The sequence below is a fragment of the Salvelinus fontinalis genome, chromosome 24 (assembly GCF_029448725.1).
Source record: "Salvelinus fontinalis isolate EN_2023a chromosome 24, ASM2944872v1, whole genome shotgun sequence".
Classification (NCBI taxonomy): Eukaryota; Metazoa; Chordata; class Actinopteri; order Salmoniformes; family Salmonidae; genus Salvelinus; species Salvelinus fontinalis.
In genome coordinates, this window is record NC_074688.1 from 13,725,030 (window position 1) to 13,744,150 (window position 19,121).

The 19,121-nt window shown below is 40.8% G+C and overlaps 1 protein-coding gene across 1 annotated transcript; it reads left to right on the forward strand.

Annotated features, from left to right (window-relative positions):
* Positions 1-1,918: 1,918 nt before the first annotated feature.
* Positions 1,919-17,449, forward strand: LOC129821977 (phosphatidylinositol transfer protein alpha isoform-like). Its single transcript, XM_055879770.1, has 12 exons — positions 1,919-2,080; positions 3,415-3,445; positions 6,633-6,778; positions 8,211-8,302; positions 10,289-10,296; positions 11,644-11,718; positions 12,223-12,306; positions 14,067-14,144; positions 14,727-14,837; positions 15,190-15,312; positions 15,491-15,557; positions 16,772-17,449. The coding sequence occupies exons 1-11, from the start codon at positions 2,064-2,066 to the stop codon at positions 15,536-15,538; spliced, it is 813 nt and encodes a 270-aa protein (XP_055735745.1). The 5' UTR covers positions 1,919-2,063; the 3' UTR covers positions 15,539-15,557; positions 16,772-17,449.
* Positions 17,450-19,121: the final 1,672 nt, after the last annotated feature.

Sequence of the window (19,121 nt, forward strand, 5' to 3'; positions counted from 1 at the left end):
GTAAAGGGGTGAATAAGAATATGTACATATCAATATATGGATTAGCGATGGCCGTGCGGCATAGGCAAGATGCAGTAGATGGTATAGAATATAGTATATACATATGAGATGAGTAATATAGGATATGTAGACATTATTAAAGTGGCGCTATTTAAAGTGACTAGTGATTCCTTTATTAAATACATTTATTAAAGTGGCCAGAGATTTGAGTCTGTATTTTGGCAGCAGCCACTCTGTTAGTGATGGCTGTTTAACAGTCTGATGTCCTTGAGATAGAAGCTGTTTTTCAGTCTCTCGGTTCCAGCTTTGATGCACCTGTACTGACCTCGCCTTCTGGATGATAGCGGTGTGAACAGGCAGTGGCTCGGGTGGTTGTTGTCCTTGATGATCTTTATGGCCTTCCTGTGACATCGGGTGCTGTAGGTGTCCTGGAGGGCAGGTAGTTTGCTCCCGGTGATGCGTTGTGCAGACCTCACTACCCTCTGGAGAGCCTCGCGGTTGTGGGCGGAACAGTTGCCGCACCAGGCGGTGATACAGCCCGACAGGATGCTCTCGATTGTGCATCTGCAAAAGTTTGTGATTCTAGGATGAGTTACATTAATCATGCCTGTAATGGCTGGCAACATTACATTAATCATGTCCGTAAGGGCTGGCAACTTTCCAAAAAGAAAAAGGGCCTTTACTGATAAAGGAGGTGTTTCATTATAAAGTAATGCTGCTGAATTTCCACCAGAGGACAGGATATTACAGTTTAATACTACACCCGATCTCAGTTGCCCAATTCAAAGGATTTAGTCGTGGGTGCCGTTAACCCACCTACTAAGAGAGTTGGAGTGAGAACGGGATGTTTATGGTGCAGAACACTTGAAGTGATACCTAAAACAAGAACAACGCGATCCCCAAAAAACATTTAGGCATTTTTGATAATTGCTTGATCCCTGGGGGTTAATTGCTGTGGGGTAATTCAAGTAAACATTAACATTCACGTGAAAAGCATAATTCTGTAACAATACATGTTTTCAACTCTCACCTAAAATCATGACGGTAATGGGAGTGTTTTACACAAGTACAGCAGTGAAGACTGGTGGGAGGAGCTATAGGAAGACAGGCTCATTGGAATTGTTGAAAAGGGATAAATGGAATGGAGTCAAATGGAGTCAAATTAGGTTTCTATATGTTTGATGTGTTTAATTCCATCCTAGTCATTACAATGAGCCCGTCCTCCTATAGCTCCTCCCACCAGCCCCCTCTGACTTTCAGCGAGATGAAGTTAGCATAGGTGGTTGACAATAGTAGCATCCACAGTTTCATGTTTCTCCTGACCTGACCTTGATAGTGGAATGAGGTAGGTCTGGAATGGATGGATTCTTTATGTTGCTCTCGTCTTGCTCAAGCTTATTGAAGGCTGAGCCACTCGTTTGACTTGCTGGGTTTGCTACTAACCTGTTCCAACAGACCAACACAAGGAAACACAGGGTGTTACTGGGTTCACCCTGCGCCAACTGTCACAGCCAATAAGCCTGAATGAGGAGTGAAACCAGGAGAACTGGAATAACATTGGATCTCAGTGAAACTGAACCACTGTGACAGGTGAAACAACTTACAAACCAATGCACTTTACTTTTAAAAAACAACATTTGACCTAGGTAGATTTCAGTTGAAGAGCATTCCGTTTTTCATAAGTAGGCTATCTACAGTACATGCCTCTCTGTGGCATGTGGTACAGGTCAGGCATAAGAAAAAATCATCTCACCTCTGTCATTAGAAATAAGAATGTGTGTGTGATCAGCGCAAACAATGGACAACAAATAGTGTGTGTGTATCAGGTTTGTATGTTTTGTTTAGAATAAGGATGGTTACTGGGATACCGACTGGAGGTGTGGTCGCCACCAGGACGCCGCGCCCCTTTCGGCGTCTGTCAGGAAGTGAATTAAAGAAAAATAGGAGAGCAAAACCGCGGAGACCGTGGGGCGCAGCGGGTCAAACATACAGGGGCCGATTTTGGGTTTATACCAGTAAACTAGGAATCTGAAGGCTGCATATACACGGACAACACTGCAAAAATGCTCATTAAAGAATTGTAAGTACAAATCTTTGGAAATATATGATGTTTAGTCAACGTGTTAAGCAGGAGAACGATGGATGCGCTGTCATACACAGGCAAACATTGGCAAAATTCTTTGCGTGACAATTATCCTGCTCTAATCGTTTACAGTGTTTTCCTCTGTTAGTCTAGTATTGCCTATACTTACTATTTGGGAATTCGAAAAACACATGTACAAGCTGGTTTTATCTGTTTTATCATTGCGTAAATTGTCAAGTTTGTCAATGGAGAGGGCTATTGACTGCTTGTTGCATGTGTCCTTTCTGTATGGACATACTTATTGAATGAATGCATCAAGTAAAATAATCATTAACACATTGGCCAAAATGGAAATGTATTGTCATTTTACCAACATTATTTAATGATCTTAACTGACAAAGTGCCACTTTAACATTGTAACTATAACTTGAATTATAATCATCCCATGCATCATCAGGCCTACTAAAACACATACAAGGGTGTGCCTTTATACACTCGTATGCCAAGTATACACTTGCATGCCATGCCATCTAACTCATTGGTTACTAGAGTCAACAACTGCCATGTCAACATGTCATCCTGATGCCCCAAACCTGCCTGTAACAATACTGTATAATTAGTATGGTGCCTGTCTGGGCTCCCATTACACCCAGATATGTTATAATGAAATATTCAGGGGTTCTTAGACTGGGAACAAGTGGTGATTATTGCCTATTGTATACTGCCAGAGGATAGGGAGAAACCTAATTGTTTTCTTACAGTAGAGATCTACACCTGGCTTCAATTTCCTCCATGACAATATCACAGCTAGCATCTGTAGCATGTTGCAATGTTCATAGTTGGTAGGTAGAGCTGGCCAATATGGTCAAAAATCCATAACGCCATAAATTGCCTGTCTTGATGCAATAATGAAAAATAGAACATTAATGTGCACCACATTTTATGATCCTTTAAAGTACTGCTACTAGTTTGATGGTTGTAGCCATCTATTGTCCCATTAACAGTCACCGATATTAGCAAACTTATTTCATTTCAAACTTCACAGTTCTCTAGTACAGGCTACTTATTGTAATGAATGATATCAGCAAAATGCCTTCCTTAAGTGATATGTATGGTTGGTGTCGATTCATTTTTGGTTTATCGTCCCAGCTCTAGTAGGCTAAACGTGTTTTGATTAGCCTACTATTAGAAGTTAATATCAGAGAATTGTATGTCAAACTAATAATTCAAGTGATAAGTTAAATGAGCAATAACATTAGTCATGAGCTGCAGGTGTAGTTGGTGTTTAAATGTGTTGTAAAGTGATGTTGCGCTCTCTCTCTCTCTCCTAGTCGAGTCGTCCTCCCCATATCTGTGGAAGAAGTAAGTACTGACTGTCATTCCTTTGTGTCTTAAACTCCTGTTTCATGTCACAAATCAAGCTGGTTAAGCTACATTCTCGTTTTCTGATGCGACCGTCAAATTGAGCTCACCCATTAGCTAGCCCTATAAATGTGCCGGATACACCAGTGGAACATTCATGGGGCTAACCCGTTACCTAGCATGCCTATGCTATTGACGAATCAGGGCAGTCTGTATGTCAAGCAGTTTGTCTGCATGAAGTTCCTCTATCCTTGAAGTTGTTGTTTGTATACGCCTTTTTATGACGATGATGTGTGTGTGTGTGTGTGTGTGTGTGTGTGTGTGTGTGTGTGTGTGTGTGTGTGTGTGTGTGTGTGTGTGTGTGTGTGTGTGTGTGTGTGTGTGTGTGTGTGTGGGGCGTGTGTGTGCAGGCAGTTGGCATGGTTTCCATTATGTTTCCATTGGCAGCATATTGGTTGCATTGGTTAGCCAGCCACACACATTCAGGTCAGACATTGTCAGAAACTATTAGCCATGTTAATTATAACAGAGCACCGTATTCTGATTGAAGCTTTGCAATTGAAGTCATTAGTTGTGGGTCGTTCCATGTCATTTCAGCAAGCCAGAACACCCACCATCTCCGATTGTTCTGAAATCATTTCTGTAATTAGAAACAGATAGGATTAGCAGTCCTGCAACATTATTTTGTTGAAATATTGTATAATCTCTGAGAAATTAAGCGAATTGATTGCCCGCAAATTGGCCAATTTAATTTATAGGATTTATATAATATTCAATAAATATAGTACCTGACATCTGATTTGGGCCAAACATTTTTCTAACAATGAGCAAACCATGAGGAATCCAGAGAAATGTTTAACAGCCACCCACAGAACCCACACCAATCCCAACCCAGTATCAGTTCTCAATGTCTGACAAGTAGTATGGAGCTGCAGCTCTGAGTAATGTTTCTTCATCCTATGTAATATATTCTCAGTGAATTTGTTGATGGTTTTTTCCCCCCTGTTCAGAGAAATTTGTCATTTAAGTTGTTAGGTTTATTTCCCATCCTACCACTAGATGGTGCTGTTCCTGCTATTAGGTGAAAAAAGTTTGATGAACTTGTTAAAGGGATAGTTCACCCAAATTACAAAATGACTTTGATTTCCTTAACCCTGTAAGCAGGTATGACAGCAAGGAATACTAAACTTTCGATTAACTATAAATGTTGGTTCTTTTTTGGTTTTTAAACAACTATTTGACTGACGTCAGTTCAATTATTTGAATTCCATTTAATTCTGTTTCTTTTCTGTGAGCTCAATGCGCACAGAGCGCTGCAGTTTCTCTGGAGATAAATCAGATCATGCCCGAACTGTGCGACGTAATAGGGAGTTGTAGTTTCTAAAAGACCAATGTTCTACAGAAAACGTGATAATTAACTGCAATGACCATAATCCATTGCACGGCTACTTGTCCAGTCTGTTTGTTTTACCCCTGCTACGTAAGAGACAGAAGAATGTGCAATCAAGAGGGGATACATAGAGAGCAGTTTCTTCACGAGGTATCTACCTCATTTTCCCCCATTTAAGATCACGTATTAAGGATCATAACTCTATATTCCATTCATAACCTTACATACGGGTGATTCCTCATGAAATTAGATTTTCACAATTTTATCCATAGAAGGGTCCTTTTGGAGGAAGGATTGTTGAGATATATTTGACATTTGTATCTTTATGCATAATTCATTGAAGTTGGAATATTTGTGATATTTTGGCCTTACCCAGGCCTCCTTTAAGACTCCATAATGTTTCATCTGTGTAGGTGCTACAAAACAAAAGTTGGTGTCATATGAAGCTTTACCGCTTGCTTTGTAATATGAATAGTATTTTGATTTAAATAACAGATTTCTTACATAAATGTAGGAATATTGAAGAATCTAAACATGATTATTGAAAATAAACCTTTATGGATTTGGCACATTTTTTAAATATATTTCAATATATTCTAGATGCATATCAAAGTTCCAGAGTGGGTTCTCTGCTACTTTTACCTATAAAAAATGGATTCAAAATGGTTGGACTCTGCTGATGATTTGCAGGATGTGCAATGATGCAAGTAAAAGGAGGGCTGTGATTGGTTACATTGCCTACTATGCCAATTTCTCTGTATAAAATAGGCCATACCTTTAAAACTTCCTAGGCCAGCCTGAAGAAGATGGCCAGATGAGTCACACACACTTAGGGGGACAATAGATGAAACACTGGTTTTACACGTGTTGTCACATTCCTAACCACCCACTCGCACATGAGATGGAGCCACCAAAATAACTGTATTTGGTAGGGGATGTGATTTTACCCCCCCCCCCCCCTTCCTCCAAACAGAGCTGTTTCACCTGTTGAAAGCATCTCATCAAATCAGCCCGGTACGAACTACAAACCATACACACTGCACTTAAAACGCCACCACGGGCGCACTAATGCCCTGTAATTGGAAGGCTAGTCTGTGATTTAATTGTCAGTTTGCTGTTGGTTGCTGAGTAGTGTTAACGTGTAGCAAGTGAGTCACCAGTTCCCTGTGAGTCACTAGCTCCCTGACACACAGTGGCCACGTTCCAGCACAACTTTATTGTAGTCACGCTGCACCCAGCAACCAATGGTCTCATTCCACGTCATCGACTGCTGCTGAGTGACTCAAGGCCTGTGCTGGTGGATGGATGGGGTGTGCTGCCTAGGCTAGGACAGCGGAGTTGGAGACTGTAATCTACCTGCCAAATGTCTTCGACAGAGCTCAACATCCTCACATCACTGGCGAGCAGCCAATGAGGGAATTGTTGGCAGAGGGACTGTCATCTGAAAAAACAACCTGCCACAGAAGGCTATTACAGGAAGTTCCTTATGCTTGCTGATAGTCCTATTATGCTGTTAAAATGTTATGCTGAAGTCAGTGTCTGTCTGGGCTAAATGCTCAGGGAACATCCGGGGGTGGAAACAGAAAACTGTCCCTGTCCAGGTGCTCTGAGAAGTGAATTGTCAGGAATGTGAATGTGGGAAACTGAGTTAATACAATCCCCCTTGTTCCTGAATTAATTTCCCTCACATTTTTGCCCACTCAAGTGGTTGCAGCTGTCTGTTAATGCAACTGGTGAACAATGGGGATTATTTAGTCTGTGTAACTGTAGCTCACTCCTCTGTCTTCCTCTCCACAGTACCAAGTGGGGCAGCTGTACTCTGTGGCTGAGACCAGTAAGAATGAGACGGGTGGAGGAGAAGGGGTGGAGGTGCTGAAGAATGAACCCTATGAGAAGGACGGAGAGAAGGGCCAGTACACCCACAAGATATATCACCTGCACAGGTACGATTGGTCCATCCATTCATCCATCTACCCACCCATTCATCCATCTACCCACCTACTCCCAACCACCCACCCACATGGTTAAAACTATGAATTTGAGAGTGGTTACATCTCTCCAGCTCCATCCCTCAGTTGTTTCCCGAAAAATTGGTGGGGTGGTCATTTTATTTCAATTGCAGATTGCCCCTTTATACAGTAAATAAAAAACATCTTTAAAAAACAAAAAAAGCTTTCATATTATACTGAACAAAAATATAAATGCAACATGCAACAATTTCAAAGATTTTACTGAGTTACAGTTCATATAAGGAAATGTGTAAATTTAAATTAATTCATTAGGCCCTAATCAATGGATTTCACATGCCTGGGCAGGGGTGCAGCCATGGGCTCCCACTGCGGAACCAGGCCCAGCCAATCAGAATGAGTTTCCCCCACCTACCCTCAGATGATCCCACAGGTGAAGAAGCCGGATGTGGAGGTCCTGGGCTGCTGTGGTTACATATGGTCTGCGGTTGTGTGGCCTGTTGGACGTACTGCCAAATTCTCTAAAACGATGTTGGAGGTAGCTTATGGTAGAGAAATTAATAGTTAATTAGCTGGCAACAGCTCTGGCTGATATTCCTGCAGTAAGCGTGTCAATTGCATCATCCCTCAAAACTTGACATCTGTCGGCATTGTGTTGTGTGACAAAACTGCACATTTTAAAGTGGCCTTTTATTGTCCCCAGCACAAGGTGCACCTGTGTAATGATCATGCTGTTTAATCAGCTTCTTGATATGCCACACCTGTCAGGTGGATGGAGCCTAGTGGTTAGAGCGTTGGGCCAGTAACCGAAAGGTTGCTGGATCGAATCCCCGAGCTGACAAGGTAAAAATCTGTCATTCTGCCCCTGAACAAGGCAGTTAACCCACTGTTCGTCGTCAGGCCATCATTGTAAATAAGAATTTGTTCTTAACTGACTTGCCTAGTTACATAAAGGTTAAATATATATATATATATATATATATATATTTTTTTTTTTTAAATCTTGGCACAGGAGAAATGCTCGCTAACAGGGAGATTAACACATTTTCAGAAAAATAAGATTTTTGAGCTTATGGAACATTTCTGGGACCAACACCTTACATGTTGCGTTTTATATTTTTATTCAGTGTACATCAAATTCAACTGTTGATCTTTTTCAGTGCTGAAGATACAGATATCTCATGGTAGGGTAGGCTAGACAAATAGGGTGAACTTTGAGCACCTCTATCTCCTGAATGTTTTGGCATTTAGGGCCAAACAATTACTTTCTCACCACTTCTACCATGGGCAAGCATGTGGAGAGTTTTGTTCAAATGGGTGTGTTCATTTGGTTGCGGTGGATGTGGTCAAAAAGTGGTTGAATTCATATGGATCGACCCCATAATAATATCTTCCTTTCTCTCTGCAGTAAAGTGCCAAACTATGTGCGCATTCTGGCACCATCAACAGCTCTTAACATCCACGAGAAGGCCTGGAATGCTTACCCCTACTGTCGGACGGGTGAGTCCCCTGCCCTTTGTTACCTACCCCTTCTGTACAGACAGAAGATGTTGAATAATTAACTTGGGCATACATGCTAGCAGCCAGCACTGTGAGGACATGCTATTGGAATCTTTGTCATGTCTGAACCTATAGCCAGACATTAATAGCCAGGGTATTAATAGTGTACAGTGCCTTCGGAAAGTATTCATACCCTTGACTTTTTCCACATTTTGTTACGTTACAGCCTTACTCTATAATTGATTAAATTCAATTTTTTTCCTCATCAACTTACACACAGTACCCTATAATCACAAAACAAAAACAGGTTTTTAGACATTTTAGCAAATGTATAAAATAAAAAATAAAAACTTTATTTACATCAGTATTCAGACCTTTTGCTATGAGAGCTGAAATGAAGCTCAGGTGCATCCTGTTTCCATTGATCATCCTTGAGATGTTTCTACAACTTGATTGGAGTCCACCTGTGGTAAATTCAATTGATAAGACATGATTTGGAAAGGCACACACCTGTCACACACATAAGGTCTCACAGTTGACAGTGCATGTCAGAGCAAAAACCAAGCTATGAGGTTGAAGGAATTGTCCGTGGAGCTCCGAGGCAGAATTGTGTCGAAGCACAGATCTGGGGAAGGGTACCCAAAACAAATTCTGCAGCGTTTGAAGGTCCCCAAGAATACAGTGGCCTTCTTAAATGGAAGATGTTTGGAAACATCAAGACTCTTCCTAGAGCTGGCCGCCCGGCCAAACTGAGCAATTGGGGGAGAAGGGCCTTGGTCAGGGAGGTGAGCAAGAACCCAATGGTCATTGTGACAGAGCTCTAGAGTTCCTCTGTGGAGATGGGAGAACCTTCCAGAAGGACAACCATCTCTGCAGTACTCCACCAATTAGGCCTGTTATGGTAGAGTGGCCAGACAGAAGCCACTCCTCAGTAAAAGCCACATGACGGCTCACTTGGGATTTAAGGCACCTAAATGACCCTCAGACCATGAGATACAAGATTCTCTGGTCTGATGAAACCAAGATTTAACTTTTTGGCCTGAATGCCAAGCGTCACGTCTAGAGTAAACCTGGCACTATCCCTACGGTAAAGCGTGGTGGCAGCATCATGCTGTGGGGATGTTTTTCAGCGGCAGGGACTGGGAGACTAGTAAGAATCGAGGAAAAGATGAATGGAGCAAAGTACAGAGAGATCCTTGATGAGAACCTGCTCCAGAGTGCTTAGGACCACAGACTGGGGCGAAGGGTCACCTTCCAACAGGACAACAACCCTAAGCACACAGCCAAAACAATGCAGGAGTGGCTTCGGGACACGTCTCAAAATGTCCTTGAGTGGCCCAGCCAGAGCCCAGACTTGAACCCGATCTAACATCTCTGGAGAGACTTGAAAATAGCTGTGCAGCAACGCTCCCCATCCAACCTGACAGAACTTGAGAGGATCTGCAGAGAAGAATGGGAGGAACTCCCCAATTACAGATGTGCCAAGCTTGTAGCGTCATACCCAAGAAGACTCGAGGCTGTAATTGCTGCCTAAGGTGCTTCAACAAAGTACTGAGTAAAGGGTCTGAATACTTATGTAAAATGTGATATTTCCATTTCAAATGTTATTAATTTGTAAAAATGTATAAAAATCTGTTTTTGCTTTGCCATAATTGGGTATTGTGTGTGGGGGGGAAAACAATTCAATCAATTTTAGATGAAGGCTGTAACGTAACCAAATGTGGAAAAAGTCAAGGGGTCTGAATACTTTCTGAAGGCACTGTGCGTGTGTGTACGTATATATGTGTGTGTGTGTGTATATACATATATGAATATATATGTATATATATATATATACACATACATACATCTTATCAGTTCGGTTGGCAAGGAGTTAGCCAATTTCAAACAAATGTGCAACTATTGAGATATTATTTTGAAAACATCTGTTTGCCTAAACATTGTTTACTCTCTGTCTCCTCATGTCCATCTCTTCCCCTATTGCAGTTATTACAGTAAGTATTTTTTTCTTCTATACATTTTCACATGCAGTATGTTGCTGTTTACTTGCACACTATTCAGCTGTAAACATGGTGAAAGAGGAGCTGGTAACCTTGCCTGTCAAAAGGAAAGAAGAGAAGCGGATGGGGCTGACTTAACACTTGGGGCTCCCGAGTGGCGCAGCGGTCTAAGGCACTGCATCTCAGTGCTTGAGGCGTCACTACAGACACCCCGGTTTGAATCCAGGCTGTATCACAACCAGCCGTGATTGGGAGTCCTATAGGGCGGCGCACAATTGGCCCAGCGTCGTCCAGGTTTGGGTGGTGTAGGCTGTCATTGTAAATAAGAATTTGTTCTGAACTGACTTGCCTAGTTAAATAATTAAAGAAAAGAAAGACTGACACTGGTTTCGCCAGCGTCCGTGTGTGTCAGTGGTGTTAAGTACTTAAGTAAAAATACTTTTAAGTACTACTTTAGTCGTTTTTTGGGGTGTCTGTACTTTACTATTTATATTTTTGACAACTTTTACTTCACTGCATTCCTAAATAAAATAATGTACTTTTTACTCCATACATTTTCCCTGACACCCAAAAGTACTCATTACATTTTGAATGCTTAGCAGGACAGGAAAATGGTCCAATTCATGCACTTATCAAGATAACTGGTCATCCCTACCGCCTCTGATCTGGCGGGCTCACTAAACCCACATACTTTGTTTGTAAATGATGTATGTGTTGGAGTGTGGCCTGGCTATCAGTAAATATAAAAAGAAAGAAAAAAAGAAAATAGTGCAGCCTGGTTTATAAGGAATTTGATTTATACTTTTACCTTTGATAATTAAGTATGTTTTAGCGATTACATTTACTTTTGATACTTAAGTATATTTAAAACCAAGTAGACTTTTACTCGAGTAGTATTTTAGTGAGTGACTCACTTTTATTTGAGTCATTTTCTATTAAGGTATCTTTACTTTTACTTAAGTATGACAATTGGGTACTTTTTCCACCACTGATGTGTGTGCACATGCGTGTGCTTATGTGACTCTTTCAGCTGTTGTTACTTGTACCACTGCTCTTAGCTAATGTATCCCTTAAGTTGTAATCACTAACAGTCCATATATTACAGACTCAGTTTTAGACCTGGGTTTGAAATCTTTTGAACGTTTGCTTTAGCCTACATAGATTACCAGATGGATGGGGCTTACAGGTTAGGGACTATTCTATTGATTGATTAAACCAGGCGTGCTCAATTGAGCACAGATCAAGTATTTCACATGATTTCAAATAGTGTTTGAACCCAGTATGTGTTGGTCACTTGAGACTAATCGTGTTTTTATTTATTGCTCTTCCTTCCTCCCACAGAATGAATACATGAAGGATAATTTTCTGATTAAAATTGAGACGTGGCACAAGCCTGACATGGGGGTTCAGGAGAATGTGAGTGAGCAGCTAATGTCATGAGTTTGAATGTATACCATGTCAGCCATGGACCTCCAGCACATCTGATTCAGTTAGCAGACATCACTAGTCCTTTAATTTGACCGTTTCCCCTTTTACTGTATCTGTCTGACTGTTCCATTGACGTCATGTCAGACACTTAATTCCACTGATGTCATTTGTGTCCATCCACTCACTTTGTGAAAGGATACAGAAACCATTCTCGTGTGCATTTTTTCTCTCGTTCTCAGACCTGCTTTGTTGGGTATGACACTGCATCAACATCTACACAATGTATCAAAGTGCTATGTTATCAGGGTTGGGGTCAATTCTATTTCAATTCAATTTCCCTTGAAATTGGATTTAGAATTGCAATTTCAGTTTATTTCCTGAAACGAGTGGATTTAAATTGGCCACAACCCTGCATGTTATACCTGGTGACTACTAGTGAGGCATTCTTAGCTCTTGAAGTTGGTAACTTACTATAAATGATTCTCTGCATAGGTACACGGACTAGACCCAGACCAATGGAAGAAGACTGAAGTAGTCTACATTGACATCGCTGACAAAACCCAAGTGGATGCCAAGGTGAGAGCAGTGGTGGATCCGTGAGAATGTACTAACAACTTATTATTAGTAATAAGCATGCTTTAAACTCTCTTACTTTTCTAAACCCAGACGATTCAGGGTTGTACTCTTAAGGCAGTAAATGGAGAGAAAAAAAGCGACTGAAACAGGGAGGGACTACCTGAACTAGTCCAATAGAAATTCCCTTACCGAGAAAGCAGGCTTCTGGCTAACAGCAAATTTGCGGCCAGCTCATATTTTCAAATTAAATGAGTGAACTGTTGCGACATTTTGAGGCGACTTGTGAACTTCTGGCAAACAATTCTGGGAAACTTGTTGTGAACTTTCTACTATTTGCTGCAAATTTGCTTCAAACTGATTATGAATATGCAAATTAGATTAGGTTTTTGATTACTTTGTTTATTAACAACATTTCAATGTTGTATCTACATAAACCAAATCACATACACATTAAAATGAACTTGCTTCTCACAGAGAACTAAACATACTAAATGTGCCTTCAGAAAGTTTTCACACCGCTTGACTTTTTCCACATTTTGTTGTTAAAGTGGGATTAAAATGGATTTGTCATTTTTGTCAACGATCTACACAAAATTCTCTGTAATGTCAGTGGGAAAAGAATTCTAACATTTGTAAAAAAATATATATATATAATAATGAAAAATTCAGCCCTAATATTGTATATCTTGATTAGAAAAGTATTCAATACATGTTAGAATCACATTTGGCTGTGATTACAGCTGTGTCTTTCTGGGTAAGTCTCAAAGAGCTTTCCACACCTGGATTGTGCAACATTTTCCCATCTTTTATTATTTTCAAAATGATTCAAGCTCTGCCAAATTTGGTTGTTTATCATTGCTAGACAACCATTTTCAGGTCTTGCCATAGATTTTCAAGCAGATTAAAGTAATCCATCTCTAAAAGTGAAGTTTTGCTTTGATGTCAAGTCAGCTCATGTTGCTACCTTAGCTGTTGTGGTAGCTAACATGCTACTGAACAGTGAAACTAGCATATTGACATGCATATTATTGGTATTAGCTAAAAAAGACAGAAACGTATTCACCTAAAAATGTAAGTTAGCTAGCTAGCTATCACATCAATTGTGAAAAATTGATTGCTAGCCAGCCAGTCAGTGATGCTGACAGATTGAATCTGATCTAGCTAGCTAGCAACAAAATATGTGTCACTCTATCCCATAAAACATGACATTGCTTACCAGGCATCAATTAGTTTAAAATATTTAAGAGTTTATTAGCAAGTTTAATAAGTTAAGACACTCACCAGACAACTTTGGTAGGTAGCCCAAAAATGTCTTCTCCCTCTGACTGGTCGTCATCAACGGTTACTGGTCTTGGAACTCAATGTTTAACAGAAATTGTTGCCACAGGTTTTCTCTTAATGTCTATGGGTTTGCCACAGATTCAAATAGAATCTTGAGCTAATTGTTTGCCAGAAAAAACCTCTGGCGAACTGTTTGCCACTATTTGCAATAAATATTATTGTTGACAAAGGTTTCCCGCTGATTCCGCACTAGTGGCAAACATTTGCAAACTTCTGGCAACATTTTGTGGCAGGTTTGAACTTTGCCACAATTTTTGTTGTTGTAGTAATAAGGCTTAACAATTGATTTTATTTACAAAATGTTCTACTACGTTTTGCAACGGTGTGCCCTAATGAATATGACCCAGTTACCTGAACAGAATTAAATAAGACACTGTCATCTTTGCATCTTACGCATCTGCTCACTCTGCTCCACACAGGACTATAAGACAGAAGAAGATCCTGCCATATTCAAGTCAGAGAAAACAGGCAGGGGCCCCCTGGGGCCTAACTGGAAGGTACTACCCAAACCAATATTGCTACATTGTTGTCATATCTTTCACATCAGCTAATTTCACAAGGAGCTGTATCAAGAGTCATACAGTATATTTAGCGAGTTGGGCCAGTGCGGCGTTTGTCATTCCGAGAGAGCCAATTTCACCTCCAAAGTAGTTGCTAAGTGTTAATTGATGCTTCCGCATTGTGCTGTTTATTTCTGATAGTTTTCCAAACCTATGAAGATGTCCAGTGAAAGCAGATATACAATTTGTTGACACCACAACACAGTACCAACTTGGATACACATTGTCCCCATTGCTAATCAGTAAAAACGTCAGTAAAATTCCCTGATCTGTTTTGTTTGTTTACAGCGGGTCATTTCATAGCGAATTGTCGGAGGTGCTCTCGTATTGTTATATCACCCAAATTTCGAAAATAAAGGCGCCAACATGGCGTCTGTTCTAAAATCTGTCCGTGGCACTCTTAATATACTGTATGGCTCTGGCTGTATCCATTCTGGTTCTGAAGCTCCATTGTTATGTGTGTTATGAACTATTCTGCCTCTGCCTGAGGGTGTAATAACTTTGTCTTTACCTCTGCAGAAAGAGCTTCCCAGCAACACAAACTCTCCTCACATGTGTGCCTATAAGTTAGTCACAGTCAACTTCAAATGGTGGGGGGTCCAGAACAAAATTGAGAACTTCATTCAGAAGGTGCAGTAAGAGAAAAAGACTTGTCAATTATTCCAGTATTTGCATCATATTCTGTTATGGTGCCTTCATATCACCCACTGTACATGCAAAAAATGACTCTGCCCTGAAACCGTGAAGAAGAAACTAGTAGACGCGTTTGGCTGAGAAGTTAGATATCCTAAGCTGTGCGGTCTCTATGGGTGTGACTAAAGACTAGTTTACAGTAAAGACAAAGTGTTTTCTGTCCTCTAGTGGCCAGACAGTGATTTGCCATAGAAATGTTACTCCAAGTTGCACATCAGAAATGCTGACATTAATAGTATTTGTTCCTTGTAATTATTTTTAAAAATGTCTTCCCCTCTTTGATTTCCAGCAAGAGAAGCGATTGTTTACAAAGTTTCACAGACAGCTGTTCTGTTTGATTGATAAATGGATTGGACTGACAATGGCGGATATTCGACGTATCGAAGAGGAGACCCAAAAAGAGCTGGATGAGGTAATGTGCTGTACATTTGTGTGGTCTTTGGCATTAATTAACTCCAAATGAGATGTACTACTGTCTTATCAGTTTTGTCATTAGCTTACGGAAATTTGCTAAATGCTTTGTTGTTGTCCTAGATATCCTACTTATTGACGTGTTTGTGTCTTTGTGTGTGTGTGCGTGTGTCTTTCAGATGAGGGTGAAGGATCCAGTCAAAGGGAGTTCTGCTTCAGAGGACTGAGGCTGTGCAGCTGTCACCCGTGAGTACCGCTCTGTCTGCTCATCAGTGGCCGTGTTCAGGGTCGCTTTAAAGAGATTTGCAACCTAAACAATAATGAGCGTTTCTTATTGGACTAGTCCATGTAGTCCCTCCCTGTATAAGTTCATTTTCTTCCGCTTGGTACCTATTGAACAAGACCCATGAAACGAGGAGCCTGCACCTTACCCCATATGACTCAGCTAATCGCTCCCCTCTCATACTCTATATCAGGGTTCCCCAAATTTGGCCCGCGTTTGATTTTATTTGGCCCCCCCCAAGTTTTCTGAGCAAGAAAAAAAGTTTTCAAATGTTTTATGTTTTATTTTATTGTTCTACATAAAAGACTGTAAAAACAATAGCAAATCAGCTCCAAGTGATTTTAATTTTGGAAATGTGTTCCAAAGTATTCCCACACATAATAGAGAGATATACTTTCTGTGATTGTATACAAATGTATGCAAGGTTTGAAATGATTATGTTTTAGTCAAATATATTATTTTTGCGTTTCTTGCGGTGCAGTTGTTTTTTTTGTTACTTTTCCCCCCTTTTTTTCCCCAGTTTCATGATATCCAATTGGTAGTTACAGTCCTGTCCCATCACTGTAACTCCCATATGGACTCTGAAGAGGCAAAGGTCGAGAGCCATGCATCTTCCGAAATACGACCCTACCAAGCAGCACTGCTTCTTGAAACACTGCTTGCTTAACCCGGAAGCCGGCCGCACAAATGTGTCGGAGGAAACGGGAGTACAACTGGCGACCGTGTCAGCGTGCATGCGCCCGGCCTGCCACAGGAGTAGCTAGAGTGCGATGGGAAAAGGAAATCCCGGCCGGCCTAACCCTCCCCTTACCCGGACGACGCTAGGCCAATTGTGCGTCGCCTCATGGGTCTCCCGGTCCTGGCTGGCTTCGACACAGCCCGGGATCAAACCCGGATCTGTAGTGACGCTTCAAGCACTGCAGTGCCTTAGACCGCTGGCGCCTCTCGGCAGGCTTGTGACACAGTTATTTTTTCTTTCTGCCCCCTGACCCACCCGCTCAAGAAACAAATTGGCCCGCGCCTGAATCTAGTCAATGATCCCTGCTCTATACCCTCAAGCAATATGTCCTCTTATAATTGTGCGCAAGGAAACAAGACGTGTCCATCTTACAGATTTGCATTTGATAGAAGACTATAATCAAGTCTGACAAATCTTTCTCTCCTTCCACTTTTTCAGATCTGTTACTGAGACACCAGCATCTCTGCCCTGCCCCAGTCCTTGGGAATTATATGGCTGTATGCAGACTTGACCCAAGGCTCTCTTCATCTCTGTCCCAGTCATCTAAGGTCCTCCTATACTGTCCAGGCAAGCCATGGAGTGGCCCCAGCAGCCCAGAGGTCCACAGGCCCCAGCAACCCCAGAGGGCCATCACATTCCTAACTAATTAGGTCCTTTGTCAAGTTTTTTTTTTTATGGGAATTTTGTTTTAGTTGTAATGATAGTATTTTCTATTGTCTTAAGTCCTCCATGTGTTTTGTGGACAAAGCTGAATTTGTTGGTTACTCCTCCTGTCTTTCAAAACACGTTGTCTCTCGTCTCTGTATTCCCCTCTTGGTTACAGTAAATGTTTCTTACCCGAGGCCAACCGGACAACCTGCATCAGCAGGCTGAAATCCTGTTGTAGTGTTATGGCTTTGGGCTTTTTGGGGCAAGAAATATGGAACAATGTACCTGGTCTCTCTTTGAGTAGAGATCTGAGTTAAAAAACATATCCTGTACTGTATTTTTCTGTATTTATTCACAGGTCATTTTCTCTGTTGGATTGCGTAACACTTTTGTGCTTTAGCGGATTGAGCGACATGTAGTTGTTCTATACGACCTATATTATTCAATATTAAAAACAATATATTTATACTCTTTGCATTCTGTGATTTGTATTCATTTAATTGGTGCAAGAGCTGTGTTGCCATTTTTTATGACATGCTTGATTTTCTTCACATCCTTTAAGTCAAAGAATTTCACCATATTTCACAGAAATGGTTTAAAAGATCAAGATAAGTAAATCTCTTAACTCATTGTTCATATGGTTGTTCAAAATGGAACTTACATCAGCAGTTTCCTAACTAACACATTTTCATCCCACTTATTTTCCCACGAGGTTTATGTAGATCTACAGACACTAGTTTAGACTGCAGTTAGACTGACTGAACAGAAGCAGAGACATTCATTTAGACCGCAGTTAGACTGACTGAACAGAAGCAGAGACATTAGTTTAGACTGCAGTTAGACTGACTGAACAGAAGCAGAGACATTCATTTAGACTGCAGTTAGACTGACAACAGAAGTAGAGACATTAATTTAGACTGCAGTTAGACTGACTGAACAGAAGCAGGCTGCCAGATGAGAAGGCTCAATCCTGTCATCCTGTGTAAGTCAAGGACAACTATTGAAGGGGGAAAATATACCTATGTTGATAACATTCAAATTTGTAGTTTTTTTTAAAATTGAAAGATGGAGAGTGGAGTGATTTATTTTATAGTAACTTGTGACAGAGAGTAATGAGAGCACTGACCGAGTTGAGGAAGTCAGAGGAAGAGGCGAAGCGAGAGGATTTACTCCGCCCTAAATCTGAGTTAATCTCTTTTTTTGGATGGAGGTCTATGAGAGAGTGTTGAATTACGTGAAGTTTCAATGTTTAGGCTGTTAAAATTGACTGAGATAAGTGGTTGCATGTGGCATTCAAATCAAATCCAGTTTATTTGTCACATGCACCGAATACAACAGTGAAATGCTTACTTACAGGCCCTAACCAACAGGGCAATTTTTAAGTAAAAAATAGGTATTAGGGGAACAATAGTTATGTAAAGAAATAAAAAACAACAGTGAAAAACTTTATTGTGCCTGTTGTGCTCTCTCATTGGCTAGAATGGTTGCACTGACCTGCCTCACTTATCTTCACTCATTGAGTATATATATTGGAGGGAAGATGACGGAGATGGATGCTTTATTCGAAACTGATGGCGGGTCAAGTAAAGATGAGTGAGAAGGAGTGGGCTACAGTCGTGAAAAAGAAAGGAAAGAAAATAAGTAAAGTTGTGATGGAAACAAAGATATCCCTAGATTTGTTTATCGTAGGAGTTTTGGATCAATGTTACCTGGGGGATCCGTTTGAAGTCACGAGGAGTGTCGTGGATGCATAGGGTGAGGTGGCATTGGTGAGAGTCACAAGAGCTGGTCTTATTCAGATTTCCTGTGTGTCCACAGAATAGAAGAAGCTAGCTTCATAGCATTTATTGCAATAGTCATAAACTACACAGCACAAACAAAGATGAAATCAGAGAAAATTTGAATTATTGTGAGTGCAGCAGAATGTTTTTTGGGTGTCAAAGGATGTTCCGCCCTCACAGGCCCCTGAGACTGTGTAGGGATGTGACTCAAATATGAATGTAATTGAAGGAGTGGGATGTTTTTATTTTATTTTGTATGATGTCGTTTTTTTCACCGGCCTATAATTATTTTTTTTTATATAGTTTACCAACCATACAGTAGGTGGCGGTATTCACCTCTAATGCTTGTTTGTGGACTG